At 41.2% G+C, this 14,939-nt stretch overlaps 1 protein-coding gene across 1 annotated transcript; it reads right to left on the bottom strand.

Moving 5' to 3' along the window:
* Positions 1–1,913: 1,913 nt before the first annotated feature.
* Positions 1,914–7,315, bottom strand: LOC127758239 (vacuolar protein sorting-associated protein 26A-like). Its single transcript, XM_052283867.1, has 11 exons — positions 7,169–7,315; positions 6,989–7,063; positions 6,771–6,845; positions 6,585–6,657; positions 6,302–6,346; positions 5,508–5,619; positions 4,970–5,042; positions 4,614–4,658; positions 3,565–3,620; positions 3,291–3,466; positions 1,914–2,547 (listed from the first exon to the last, which is right to left on the bottom strand). The coding sequence occupies exons 1-11, from the start codon at positions 7,169–7,171 to the stop codon at positions 2,360–2,362; spliced, it is 921 nt and encodes a 306-aa protein (XP_052139827.1). The 5' UTR covers positions 7,172–7,315; the 3' UTR covers positions 1,914–2,359.
* Positions 7,316–14,939: the final 7,624 nt, after the last annotated feature.

Below are 14,939 nucleotides of genomic sequence, written 5' to 3'. Positions count from 1 at the left end.
AATGAAATGAAAACAAAGCCATATGCGTTAGCTGTAGGAAGCCTACAGTACGCGCAAGTGTGCACACGACCTGACTTGGCATTTGTTACCGGGTTACTTGGCAGATTTCAAAGTAATCCAGGCCTAGAGCACTGGAATTTGGTATAGAAAGTCTTGCGTGATTGCAAGGAACAAAAGGCCTCATGATGTCTTACAGAAAATCAGAATTGCTCCAGATAGTGGGGTATTCGGATTCTGACTCTGCAAAAGATAATACAAAGTCAACATCGGGATACGTGTTCACCCTGGCAGTAGGAGCTATTTCATGGAAAAGCTCAAAACAGACCATCACTGCAGGGTCTACTATGTATGCCGAGTTTATAGCATGCTATGAGGCAACGGGGCAGGTGAACTGGCTAAAGAAATTCATACCCGGGTTTAAAGGTGGTTGACAGTATTGAGAAACCACTAAAGTTATACTGCGATAGCGAACCCGCAGTAATGTACTCTCATAACAATCAGTCAAGTGGTGCTGCCAAACACATTGACATAAAGTACTATATTGTGAAAGACAAAGTCCGGGATCAAACAATCAGTCTCGAGCACATAAGAACAGAAAGGATGCTCGCGGATCCGCTCATGAAAGGCCAACCTCCCAACATGTTCAAGGAACATGTAGCATGCATGGGTTTAAGGGAAGCCTTATGAATCCTGGACTATAGGGCCCAAAAGTTAAAGTATCTGTTTCTGAATAGAGATGTGTTTCTGAATAGAGATGTGTATAGTGGCTGTCGAATCCATCGGTAATTAACCGTGACGATGAAACATGCTCTATATGTAAATCTGTGATGGAATAGAAAAAGCTAAAAGAAATAGTGAGATCAAGGGAGAGAATGTTAGATAGATCTCCCTGGGCTCAAGGGGGCCTTGACCCGCGCCCTGATCGGGGGCGCCCAGCCCAATGGCTGATGGCCCCCCGTCACACTGTGCCATATAAAGAGGGGTGGAGGACGGGACGCACATGACACGAGGTTCGTCGCCGCCGCCACTCCACTCCAAAAACCCTAACCGATCGAGGAGGCGCAGCCAGTGACGGGAAGACTCCACCGCCGCGCCTCGACCTCGCCGGGATCCCCTACGACCGCCACTGCCGCGCAGCACCGTCGCCGTCATGACCACCGTCGCCGCCGCCGCCCACGTCAAGCAGAGCGACGACAACGACGATGGCCGGGACTTTCTCTTCATCCAACGCGTCAACCTGTCACATCCCTAAACCCTTTCCCTTATTCTCTATTGTTGTTCAATCATCCATCGCAAATAGAACCACCCGACTAGATCTAAACCTAGGTGATCCAATAGACAACACTAACACCCCAAAGTAATGGATTACTTGATCGATTGCTCCAGAACAGCATAATACCTTTCATTGTTATGATTATTTCACCTGCAATAAAATTGGGCATCAGGATTTACCTTTACCTCCCCCACAACCCCACATAGATAGCTGAGTCAGAATGCACATGCACAGGAAAAAAAAGAGAGAAAATGTTAAGAAAATTGCACATGTACAGGCGTACAGCACATTGTGAAGGAAACCAAGATTAGAGAAGGATGGGAGCCGCAGGAAGCCAGGAAGAGCAAAGGCAGGGGACGATGGGGATATGGATGGTATAGACGTATACTCCAAACTCCAAAATCGAAATGAAAGAGACGCACAACTAAGGGCAGAATGAAACTCTCTACATTACTCCCTCGTGGATTTTAACATTTTGCTTATACTGTTTGATCATTCGTCTTAATTAAAAAAATTTAAAATTATTATTTATTTATTTTTACTTATTTTATTATCCAATGTAATTTGAGCAAAACTTTTCGTTTTTTATATTTACACAAATTTTTTGAATAAGACGAGTGGTCAAACAGTACCAGCAAAATGTCAAAATCCCTTATATTATGGGACGGAAAGAGTACATTAGTTAGACTTATTCATATTACACTCATGCCAAGTAAACTGTAAAACTGGTATCGGCTTACTTAATGAAGCATGTTATGCATCACTGCAAAACTTCAATCAAGTGAATTAACAAAGATCCTTGTGAGATAATACACATAAGGTCTTCGGACAGATTACTTTCAAGAAACAGAAATAAACAGGGGGAGGTAATGCACATATACTCCACATGAATCAAAGGGTCTACCATAAGCACACGGAGGACAAGAAGATACAGAAACAAAGAAATGTGATTTGGAGAGCAGCACTAGTGAACTGCCGAGCACTTCTGGAGTTTATATACGTGTAAGTACGCCATTGCCCTAACCTCGATGCTAGCTTGTACAAAACCTGAGAATCGAAAAACATCTTGCTGCTCCAGTTTGGAATCTAGGAAGCCTGGGGGGTTTCTAGAAGGCGATACATGGTGATCTCTTGCTGCTTGAAGTACCTCCTATCTTCCTCATCAACAAGGACCAGATTCAGGTAGTACTTGACGCTGAACTTGTTGTTTATGTTCCGATACGAAGGGGTCAGCTCGTAAGGCGTCAAGAATAGCCTCACCGGGATGGATTCTCCTGAAAAAAAAAAAAACAGTTACCTCAAGTTCACAGCAAAGCAATATCCTTGCAAGCAGAGAGATCATGCAAGAAGCTAAATACCGAATATCACTACTCACTAGAATGAGAAGCTTTGAACGTTGGCGGTGCTGAACGAAACGGAATATGACGGTTATAACTTTTACCTCTATAAACATCTGAAGGAAATGTTGATATTACTTTATGCACCACACAATTTGCTTTAGTATTAATTAGGATCCTTGCAGCCAGTCCTACTTCAAGTATACATGGGATCAAGTTGGAAAGTTCTCAAGTGAATGTTTAGCTCTACTGGGGCTGATATTTCCTAAATCATAATTAAAATATATAGGAATTGTTTCAAGCAGGGAAAGTGCACTTCCACAGTGCATCGTGATAATTGAGAAGAAACCCCTGCAGGATCACTAAATAACTAAAATAGACTTGCATCTACAGATCTACCAGAGTATCATATAGGCTTGAAATTCATTAAAATTCATGTGTTTTGCTGTTTTGCAAACGTTACTACCAAGCTTTGAGTTTAAGGTAATCAGCAAATTGTTGCAACTATCATACCACAAAAAAGATTCATGAAAAGCATGCAACCATGTGGTCCACAAATAAGTTATTTATAACTCCAAAGCATGTCACTTTAAACATCAAGCAACAAGACAAGCATCAGCATGTAAAGGAACTGTACATTCAAAAATATATTAAAAATGAAAAAAATTACAAAAACGTACCTCTGACAGGAGCACCATCCATCAACTCAAACTTTGCAAGAGTTTCAGTCTCAACATATGCACTAGAGCCTGCTCCTGTTGATTCCCTACGACGTATCTCTAGTTCCATGTTTTTTATCTTTATTCTGACAAGAAGAAAGTAGATCTTCCCAATAATCACATCCTTGAGATGGTACCTGAATAAGAATAAGAATGTTTCAATGTAAGCAAACGCTGTGGATGCCACATTGAGGAACATGTCAGAACAGACAGCCAACTAAGCCTATCTTCTTACTTGCTTTTGCTGTATTCGAACTCAATATGTAAGCAATCCTCAATTCCAACTTCCATCTGAAAGGAACATGCAAGATCAAGAGTTACATAACCAAATAGGTCTTCATGTCTTTCACACACACTAAATAAAGCATCACTGTGACCATGGCGAATAGCATGTTAGTCAAGAAATAGAAGAGCCGAACAGTGTATGTTAGTCAAGAAAAAAAATACTGTTGGCCACAACGGAATAAAATATTATGCAGCTACAATCTACAGGAATATCAGAAAAAACAATAGCAGCTGATAAGCACAATTAAAAGGTACGATCTTAACGAAGCGATCTAATCAGCATATTTCAGGGGAATCAACTATAAGAATTAGTCAATTAACCATCAAATGCAGACACCATTTGCAAAGTGGTGCCTATTGTTGAATACTTGATTGATGAAAAATCAAAAGTAGGAAGAACCACCATTTGTGAGATGCATAAATCACAAATTTCCAGGGTCCATCCTGGAGGGTTGTAGTGTTTTAAATTTCCCGCTACTTTAGGAAATATTATCAAAACTCATAATATCATGCCAGACAACTTTGTTTCTGAGAATAAATACAATTGTCACTTGCCCAAAAAGACCAAAACAAAAATAAACTTAAGGCATACATTAGGACTGTACAATCCTGGTAAAGTGGATGTGCATAACTTTGCACCATGCAGAGGACTGGACTGGAAGTTGAACAACCTAGTTAAGCCAGATAGGTTAAGCCTGCAAGCATTGGTGAAGCCACCAGATAAGCTACTTGAGAACTTCTCTAAGAAAGCAGAACTGGATGCACACAGCCCACACGCACACTACCATATGCACACGCACGTGTGCGCTTCCTCTACACGCTCCTGAAATATTACCAAATGTATTTGCATGGATGCGTGAATTGTGATCTCCAGGTAAACTACTAGCATTACACAATATAAATACTAGGAGCTGTATTGTTTTGTGAAGACGTGCCATAGACAGACACATCTGAAAGGTATGAAATGAAAAGCATCTTACATCATCAATGACAACTCACCTTGATACTGTTGTTGATTGTGGGGGCAGGAGAGTAATTTCTTACCTGTAAATAATATAAAAAAATTAAAACTCCTATAGAAAAATACTATGCAGATGATACTACAACACCAGAAATGCAATGTGTTGAATTTATTTTTGAAATATGAAAATACTACTGAAGTTTCAGGAAAAGAATATCAGGAATCATGTGACAATTCACAACACAATAATAAATAATAAGCCTACATAAAATCCAATGAAATCCATGAAATTACCAAATTTAAAACTTGTCTTTCAAAAAGGTAATAAATAACTAAACACATTGTTTTCATCAATGCTGGTGGCACACTGGCACATGATCATCTCGAGACTTACACAGAACTCACGGAACTCCACAATGCTGCCCATGCCCATAATGTTTCGGCTGATCGTAACCTTCAAAATATATCTAAAAGCACAAGTGTTAGTTTTACCTTTATAGATATTTCACTAAAGCTATTTATGCAGCACCAAATGACAAACCCATTACTAACTCATATTGCGTGTCCAGAAAGTTGTAATGATTAATATAAACCGGAACCACAATTTGCTTATACAGTAAATATACTAGGGTAAAAACAAAAACATATATAGTTGTGTCCCACTCAGATTGAGTAGATATGAGCATGCACAACAGCACAAGTCTAAGAAATATGTAATTATTTTCAGTTAAGTCAATATTGTAGATCAAATGGGATATTCTTTATATTACACTGTTGTATACTATTACACAGACAGATCATTCAGAAGAAATCATCTCTGATACAACTGCAGAGTGAGCCATGCGTCCTTGACTTATAGAGACACAGCACTGGTCAATGTTAAAATTCCCTAAAAATTAATAAAGGAACTTTAAAACATACCATTTGCATACCTTAATCTGACATTTGTTCCATTGTAAGATTCATAAGGCATTTCAACAGTGGAAAACTCGAATGGATATGTTTTCTTCTCGTAAATTTCACCAGGAATATCTAGCTCACGCACTGCATGGGCAAAGAAGACACCTCAGATCATGGTAGCTTCTTGCAGGTGCCTGGTTATGAAATAGCTTCATGATTGCAAGCAAGCATCAGCAACCAAGAAAAAACAAACAAACAGCTGAACAGAAATCTCTGAAGATTCTTCTGTATGCTTGATGGTTCTAGTTCTGTTTCCAGACTCCTAGCAGCTGCTTTTATCCAACACCAGGATGTACCAGCCATAATATCAGGTATAGTGACCATTGGGAAAGACGGTTGGGTGAACGGTGATGATGATATGATAAATGCCCATAATAGCTTTCCATACCTGAGTAATTTCAGAACAAATATGTACTGCTAATCTCTCAGCCTTATTCATTTATACATATAGTTCTCACCACTACTAAAAAGAATTTTAAACATCAAATAAACTCCCTCCCTCCCTCACCACTACTAAAAAGAATGTTAAACATCAAATAAACTCCCTCCCTCCCTCCCTCCCTCTCGCAGATCAAAGGCATTAAAAGTAAAAAACCCAACAATGCCAGCTAATATTTCTACAATCCCAGGAAAGTATCAGGATGAAAAGAGTTATACTAAACAAACAGGTGAAAGAATCACATGCATTCCAAAGCAATGCCATCCATATAAACTTATCGAAGTGCCCTGATCAATAAAAATCATCAGATAGATATTCAGCACTCACCCAATGAAGTGAAGTCATAGAATTTGCCTCGCTCCAAATAAAGCTCTGCAACATTGTACCCAAAGGAAGATTAGATGAAGTTGGGACAATCGGAACAACTTACAACATTGACTGCTAAATAGATTGTCTAAACAATTGATTATACACAAAGGTTGTGCACAACAAAAACAACAAAAAAAGGTATAGTAATTTAGAGGTGAATAGAAAAATACTCTAAAGTGCCACCACATATATTGAAGAGTCACTTTGAGGCTTGCGAAATCCGCAATTTAGCATAGCATACCTATCTGACCCAGTAACTCAATCTTGACACCCAAGTGCTCGATCCTCTTGCCCGGAACCGGCACTACCGACACCTGACCACACACACATCATGTCATCAACTGCATTTCACAAATCCTCCCCAACACACCCATCTCCAGCCAGAAGAATCACAGAAGGTAGGATGAAGCTGAACAAACAACAGTACCTCCCCGGATATGGTCTCCAGGCTCTGGAAGACCGGCACCATCACCGTCCTCCCATTGTCATTCTTGACCGCGATCTGCACAACAGCAAAACACACGAGTGAACCAACCAATATTGGGGGCGGCGCTGCTCGCAACGATCCTTACAAGAACCCAATCCACCCGGGTCGTGCGGGCGCGGAGGCGATAGGGGAACGGGGAAGGCGGGGAAGGAGCTTACCTGCTTCCGCGACCTGGCGTCGGAGAAGGCGATGGAGATGTCGCAGGGCGGCTTGAACGCTCCGACGATGTAGTTCTGGCCACACACACACAGAGACAGAGAGAAGCTCGTCGTCAGGGTTTTGGTTAGGGCGGAGCAGGGGTGTGTCCGCTACTCCTGATGCAGTTGGGGAGAGGTTACCATGGCGGCGGTGGAGGTGGCCGGCGACGAGCGGCGGCGGCGCCGGCGGAGAAGGAGGAGGGAAGGTCCAGAATTCGAGATCGGAGGGGATCGGCGGATGGAAATTGTTTTTTTTTTCTTCCGCTAGTAGAAATTGGAGGGATTCGGGTCGGGATTGCCGGGTGAGACTGACAGGTGGGGTCCACGCAACATATCAAACGGGGAAAATTTTCCTTTCCGGATCTTAGAGAAATTCTATTTTCTGAGCCTTTTTAATTCCCTTTGATTAAAATGTTCCCTCTAAAACTTTCATCTTTTATGGAACAAAGGAAATGTTGCCGCTGCGTATCGTTTAAGACCTACCCTATACAGTTAGATCAGACCGGCTATGAGTTTATGATAATACAAATAAAGCAATATACTCTAAATGTGTTTCATCAGCTGTAATAGTACTGTCCTTTTGGTTTTTGCCAATCAGTTTTGGACAATACTATAGAAATAGCCGATGATCGAGTACTTAGAGCAAAATAGATAGATAGAGTACTGCTCCAGTATAACCTTATCTAGACAAGTCGGTCTAAATAAATATACTAAATAATAATTAATCTCAAATTCAATGATTTAATCAAGATTGATTAACACTTGATATATTTAGATAGAGTGGTCTATCTAGATAAGTGGCAAATATATATATATATATAAAGCAAACTAAATGCATGCAATATTATATATTAGGTAAGATCAGCTGAAATCACGATACTATGATTAATTCGACGTTAGTTTTTAGGGTTCTAGTTGTAGACCCCCGTTTTTATAACAGGAATCATTCGTGTAAACAGTACCATTTCCCTGGATCAAGTAGTCTGGTACACACGAGTTCATAGCTGAAATACCAAAAGCTCATACACGAGAGTCTAGTGCTAATTATTACATCATAAACCCGTAGGCATTGTCTTAAATCATCGGACCGAGCGGTCCGGAATACATCCAAAAGCAGAAATAGATGAGGCAGCGGAATTCAGGCAGCGGCATACCATTGCCATAGGCAACGACCGTACTAGGACCTACTAAGCGCCATCGTCTTCATCTCCCTCCTGGTAGTAGGCATAGGGATCCTCCGAAGCTTCATCTCCCGCTTCTGATTAATTTTATATTTGCAAGGGTGAGTACCAACCGTACTCAGTAAGCCACCACAGCAACAATGCATATGAAAGGGGTATTCAAAGGATGGCTATGGTTCCTTTGCGCAAAGCCAGTTTTGTAATTCTTTTCACAAGTTTAAGACCTAGCACAGACTGATCAAATTTTAGTGCCAGTGTTCATATTAAACAATGACGGTTCTGTCCACCATCCATTGTGATCCCAAGGATAGCTTCCCGCCATTGAGTCGTTATGGTTTTCTAAGAACGTCCACATTCCCGCCTCTCAGGAATTGGCTCCATCAGCATAAAAATCTTCATGCAATATCCCATCCCACACAAGTTAAAGAGTTTAGAGTCTAGCCAAGTGTAATACATGTCCCGGTGCTCAATAACCGCGAGCACGGCTATTCGAATAGATTTGGTTTACTAACACTGCAGTGGATGTACACTTTACCCGCACTCCGCGACTGCCCAACACATGAGCCTCGTCCCAACACATGAGACGCGCCACGGCAAAGCTTTTCGATAACCTCGCATTGGCAGTACCCGCTCCATGAACTTAAATCCTCATGCACTCTAGGCGTCCATGTTTCTAGCAGTGAGAGGAGTTCTGGCACTCCCGGGAAAGAGAAGTCTCACACACATATTAAATTATGGTTCAAGTTAAGTTCTCTCTCTCACACACTCATGGCAGTCCTACCAATGGCGACACCGATGTAGGGCACGCCTCTCGGCCCTACCTCAACGGCTGTCCCACCGTAGCGCACCTGCCTCACTCAGGGGTGAACCATCTATGCAGGGATACTGCCTCCGCTTGGCTATCTAATCCGCTAGGTCTATACCCATACGAGAAGTGCGGTTGTACGGGGGTCGTTTCATGCTTAACTTCATGGCTCGGTCCTTAATTGACCGGGGACGGTACTAGCCTTTTCCAGATACCACCCAAATCCTCCGTCCACCCCAGTCGAAAACAGTTGTTTAATTTTATTTCTTCTTTCACAAATCATGTCATCAACATCATGGCAATGTGGCGCTCATGTCTCCACATGCCGCATCTCAATTACCTTCCCAAAGGTAATTGCCCAAGCATATAGCATTTGATAAATATGAGTATGCATGATTCTAGAATAGCATTTCTAAGCAATTGTCATAGTTGACTAGGGACTCATACGTAAACATGGTTACAAAGATTTAAGGGTAAACAATAATCAAGGCATGGCATAATCACAAGTGGGATGTTCATCATTGCATGTAATTTTATTTGTAAACAAAACAATTTCGCAATTGGGATCAACATGTTCAAGGAATAGTGATGACTTGCCTTGCTCAATGTCTTGCGGGTCTTGACCTTCGCTTGGATCCGCGACTCCCTCGGGCTCTATAGTTACGTGCGAAAATTGATTTGAATCCGGTTATAATTCAAATAAAAATCCAAATAAATCCAAATGAAAGTCAAATGCGAAGGTCGATTTTTTTATATTAACTTTATTATTCGCGAACTAAAGTAAACCCAATTTCGATTCAAACTATTTTGCGGGTATAAATATTTTGTTGTCATAAGTTTTTAATTTAATCTACCCGAGCATTATATCCATATAATAAGTTAGAGATTTCTATCGCGAGCTAAATATCGGACGAAATCCTAGAAATATTCTATGATTTAATTTAGTCTATGACTAAATGATATAATACACGGCTAAAATCCCTAGTAATTAAATCCGAATTTCTACCGTGAATCGATTACTTATAGGGATTACCCAAAAATAATCTATAATAATCTATAATAATCTATAAGAATTCATCTATTTGTTTAGTTATTAATTACATCTACATTACTACCGCGAATTGATTTCTTATAGAAATTACCAAGAATAGTCCATAATTTATATTAAATTTCGCAATTCTACGACTATAATTAATCTATAATTAAATTCTAATTATTTTAAATTTTCTAAACTTCCCTAATCTTCCTCTAATTTCTATTTATTTTTTTCTCTCCTCTTTTCTCTCTTTTTCTTTTCTTTTTCTCTCTTTTTCCCTGTTTTCTCTCCTCCCGGCTCCTTTCTTTCTTTTCCTTCTCTTCCTCTCCTCTCTTTTCTTCTTCCTCCCTACCGGCCTCTCCTTTCCTCTCTCTCTTTCTCGGCTCTTGCCCGTCCGGGCGGCGGCGGCAGTGGACGCGGGGGGGGGGGGGGGGAGAGAGACGGCTCACCGGCGGCGGCGGCGGCGCGAGACGGCGACGCACGGCACAGCGCGGGCGTGGCGCGGCGGCTTCGAGGCAACGGCGCGGCGCACGAAGGCGGCGGCGCAGCGGCACGACGGCGGTGGCGTGTGGAGGAGGAGGGGAAAAGATGGGGGAGGTGTGTGGGGTGAAGAAAGGGATGGAGGGAGGGCTTATATAGGGCACGGGAAAGGGGCGGGCGGCCTTATGGCGACGCGACGGGTGAGCGGCGTGCGGGCGCGGAGCGTGAGACGGCGACGCGACGGGCGAGCGGCACGCGGGCGCGGGGCTCGGGGCGATGGCGACGGCGCGGCAGCGGTGGCACGGGGCGCAAGGCGACACGACGGGCGGCAGCGGCGACGCGACGGCGGGCGGCGCGGCGCGACGGGCAGCAGCGGCGACACGACTGCGGGCGGCGCGGCGCGGGGCGCGAGGCGGCGGCACGGGGCTCGAGGCTGACGGCGACTCGGCGGCGACGACGCGATGGCGGCGCGGCGGGCGAGCGGGGCGTGGGCGACGGTGGCGACAGAGAGAGGGGGAAGAAGGAGGAGCTGGGTTAGGGGACCGCGTCGAACACCTGGCGGCCGATGAACAGTGTAGTTTCCTATTTTTCCCGATTTTAGCCCATTTTCTATTTAAATTTGGTTCCATAATTCCTAACTTTTGTACATCTGAAGTTTAATCAATATTTGTGTTATTTTAACTAATGAATTCACCCTAGATTAATATTACTCATATTTTATTTTTATATAATTTATTTGAGTTTTAATTAGGGTTAATTCTTATTCCATCGTATTTAAATTTAATTGATCCAACTATGGTCGCGTTAATATTTTATTTATTTTTGTCCACACCTAATCTTTATTTTAATTTATATTTATTTTACCAATTTGTTTTTAAGGTTTATTCCTAACTAACTATTCTTTACTCATGATTACTAATCTTCGAGATCAAATCCAGATAAAATACACGAATAAGATCGGCATGATGCAATTAATTTAAAAAGTTTTTGAAAATCCGTATTTTTTTAGAGTTTTGATTTTGTCGGTCGAATTTTCAGGGTGTTACACTAGTAAAGACTAGGGTTAATGCAACTCAAAGTATGTAAAGAAACCTAAAGCCTAAACAATTAAGTAATTAACCAATTTTCAGGATGGTAGATATCTTAGCTAATCTAATCTAGTAAGACGATTTAACTGATACTAGCATAAACGCTAAAACGAGTCTCAGCCGATACAACTAAATCAAAATGCTAAATTAGATTAACTAAAATATATGATAACAATGGTCACAAGAACAAGATTAATAGATCTAAAGCAATGTAAAAGCCCCGATGATGCAAACCGTTGAGACAAGTTACCTTTTATCGAGAGATCATAGCCGATATAAAAGAACAAGGTGGTTTATATTTGTACCCAGAGAACAAAACTTGTCCATTATGGACACGACTCAAACTTTCCAAAAATAAAAATAACAAACAAGTTCACATGGCGAACTCTTACCATATCTCTAATTCAAACCGGCATTAATATCCTAATTAATAGATACAATTGTCTTAAATGAGCTATATCTCTATACAACATTGTCAGTTATCTCAATAAGGGCAAAACCGAGCCCAAGTCGAGTTGTCTCAGCCACTTTCCATATCAGCTGAATTGGTTTCCGACTCTGTTTCCAGTTGATACGCAGTCTGTTTTTGGCAAGATTCAATCTCCTTCAATTCCGCTTCGATATCTATCTTCTAATCCAAGTATATCTTGCCAAATTTCACCATTTACAATGTCACCTAGAAGACCATACAAACATAAAAGAAAATGCTAAGATATATTTATATGTAATATATTGTATCACTCGACAAACATGTAGATAAATTTTACCTATATAAATACAAACAAATATAAATTGTGAATAGAATAGTGTGCACTTGTAATAGTCATATACTCCGTATGTTTTTTTTTCTACTGATATATCGAATTTAGCTATATATCAAAAATATTGATCTATCTTACTATCTCTTTTTCTTAAGAAAAAGAAGTTGATAACTTTTCATAATCCATGCATGTGATCTATCTTACCTTTTTTTTTAAAAAAAAAGATGATTTTTCAGTATTCATGCATGAAACGAGTGTATGGTCTTCTCGAGTGAAAAAAAAAAAACTTCCCCTGGAATTAATATGTCATAAAAGTATCATCTGTCCGTTTCCAAAGTTAATTAATAAGGTTTAAAAACAACATACTCCTTCCGTTTTGAAATGTTTGGCGCCGTTGACTTTTTAGCACATGTTTGACCGTTCGTCTTATTAAAAACTTTTGTAAAATATGTAAAATTATATGCCTACATAAAAATATATTTGACAATGAATTAAATGATAGGAAAGGAATCACTGATTACTTAAATTTTTTGAATAAGATGAACGGTCAAACATGTGCTAAAAAGTCAACGGCGTCAAACATTTCGAAACGGAGGGAGTATTATTCTAGTTTAGAGCGAAAATTAGACTCAAAGAAGAGTTGGAATATAAAATGGACTACACCAATTGGTTGCTATTGCCTTCGTTTCTTTAGTGATGGGTAAAACACGACCGCGGTCTCAATGGGCAAAAATAATTAAATGCCTATACAAATTCGTAACAAACTATTGCTAAAAGTCCTTATAAATTTGTATATGACATACTGAACCCAGAGAATTTCTTATATATATAAACATACAAAAAACCGTGTATATATGCTTGCTGGTTATTGCTTGAAGAACCAAACATTGTTCCTAGTGTATGATTTAATGGATAATGGCAACTTAGAGAGAGACATCACCTGAGCAGCTGGGATCGGCGCTTTAACATCATCAGAGGCGTCGCCCTTGGCCTGCAACACCAACACAGGAATGGCTGCATCCATGGCGCCTCTGTCAAGGCCAGCAACGTAGTCTTCCTCGGCAACTTCACCTACTCTAGATTGGTAATTGGAGCCGTCCCTGGCGTTGGCGACGACGACGTCTCGGCGGCGCCGCCGGCCGGCCCCAACGCCGCGACATCCGGGACATATCGCGTTCAGCCGGCAGAATATCGCGTTCTTGTTCGACACATTCGGCAATCGGCACCGCCTCCGCAACGTCGTCGCCGCCTACCCCACCGGCCCACCCCACTGGCATGAGCAGCAGCAGCATCGCAACACACTTTGCCGCCGCGTCTCGATCTGCCGTCGGCCTCGCCTCGCCTCGTCAACCCGTCTGCCACCGGCGTCGCCGCCCGTAGCACCCTCTGTCGGCGAGGGAGAGGATTGGAGAGAGAGGGAAGAAGGAAGAGGGGGAGGAGAATGACTGGTGTGGTCTGTTGGTTTATAGAGAGTGGAATTTGGAGGGTTTGTTGGAATAGAAGGTAAATTTGATGATTCTAACTTCTTGTTAGGCCTGCCAAATAGATATTTTGAGAATTAAAAATAGCAACTCTACTGGAGATGCTCTAATCATGTCCATTTGGAGTGAAAACCATGAAAAGCTTCAGGTCCGTTCTTTGTTTTCTTCACACCACACTGTTGTCTGTTGCTACCGTCGACGTTCGACAAAAATTCATGAAGGAAGAAACAGAGTAACTCCATACCGTGTTCTTCGTTTGATCCTTCCTGATAGGCGGCAACCACCGCTGTCGGAGGGTGAACTCCTCAAGCAGAGGACTGTGGGACCCCCTTTCTGGTTTGGACCGGGGACGCGGGTAAAGGGTTGAGAATCGGTGGAGAGAGCGAGAGGGAGTCAGGCCCCTCGGGAGCAATGAGAAATGTAAAAGATTTAGACAGGTTCGGGCCACTACGGAAGTGTAATACCCTATCCACTTCACACATCCATTACATGTTATAATGATCTTCAAAATATTTTTTCTTCTGAACCGCTTGTCCAATCGATAATAAGAGCACACCATTATACTCCCTCCATCTCTAAATATAAAGGATTTTGGTTGGATGCGATATATGCTAGTTCAATGAAACTGGACAAGTTTTAGTCCAGATTCATTATACTAGGATATGTCATATCCAACCAAAATCCCTTATATTTAGGGATGGAGAGAATATTTGTTATAGTTAAATTTTTACAACAAGATCTCACATCATTACATCCTGATGAAAGAAAAAACATATGTTTCAATCCGTTAAAATTTAATGTTTTACACACTGTAGCAATATGTTTCAACACATGTTTTCATTATGTTTCATAAAAAAATTAAATATTTCAATAACTGAACTTAATGTTTCATCATGTATAACTTAATGTTTCACAAACAACCGAAAAAATATGGGATGCTTACGTCCCTACCCTCTCTCCTCCTATTATATTGGCTTTCTTCTCACAACATGCATGCATGCATATATGTATTTAGTGATCTTAAAAATTTTTCTTTTCTAAATTATTTATCCGATGAATGATTTTATCATACCGTTGAAT

Source organism: Oryza glaberrima, chromosome 12 (genome assembly GCF_000147395.1).
Source record: "Oryza glaberrima chromosome 12, OglaRS2, whole genome shotgun sequence".
Lineage (NCBI taxonomy): Eukaryota > Viridiplantae > Streptophyta > Magnoliopsida > Poales > Poaceae > Oryza > Oryza glaberrima.
This window is presented reverse-complemented; position numbering and strand designations above follow the sequence as displayed.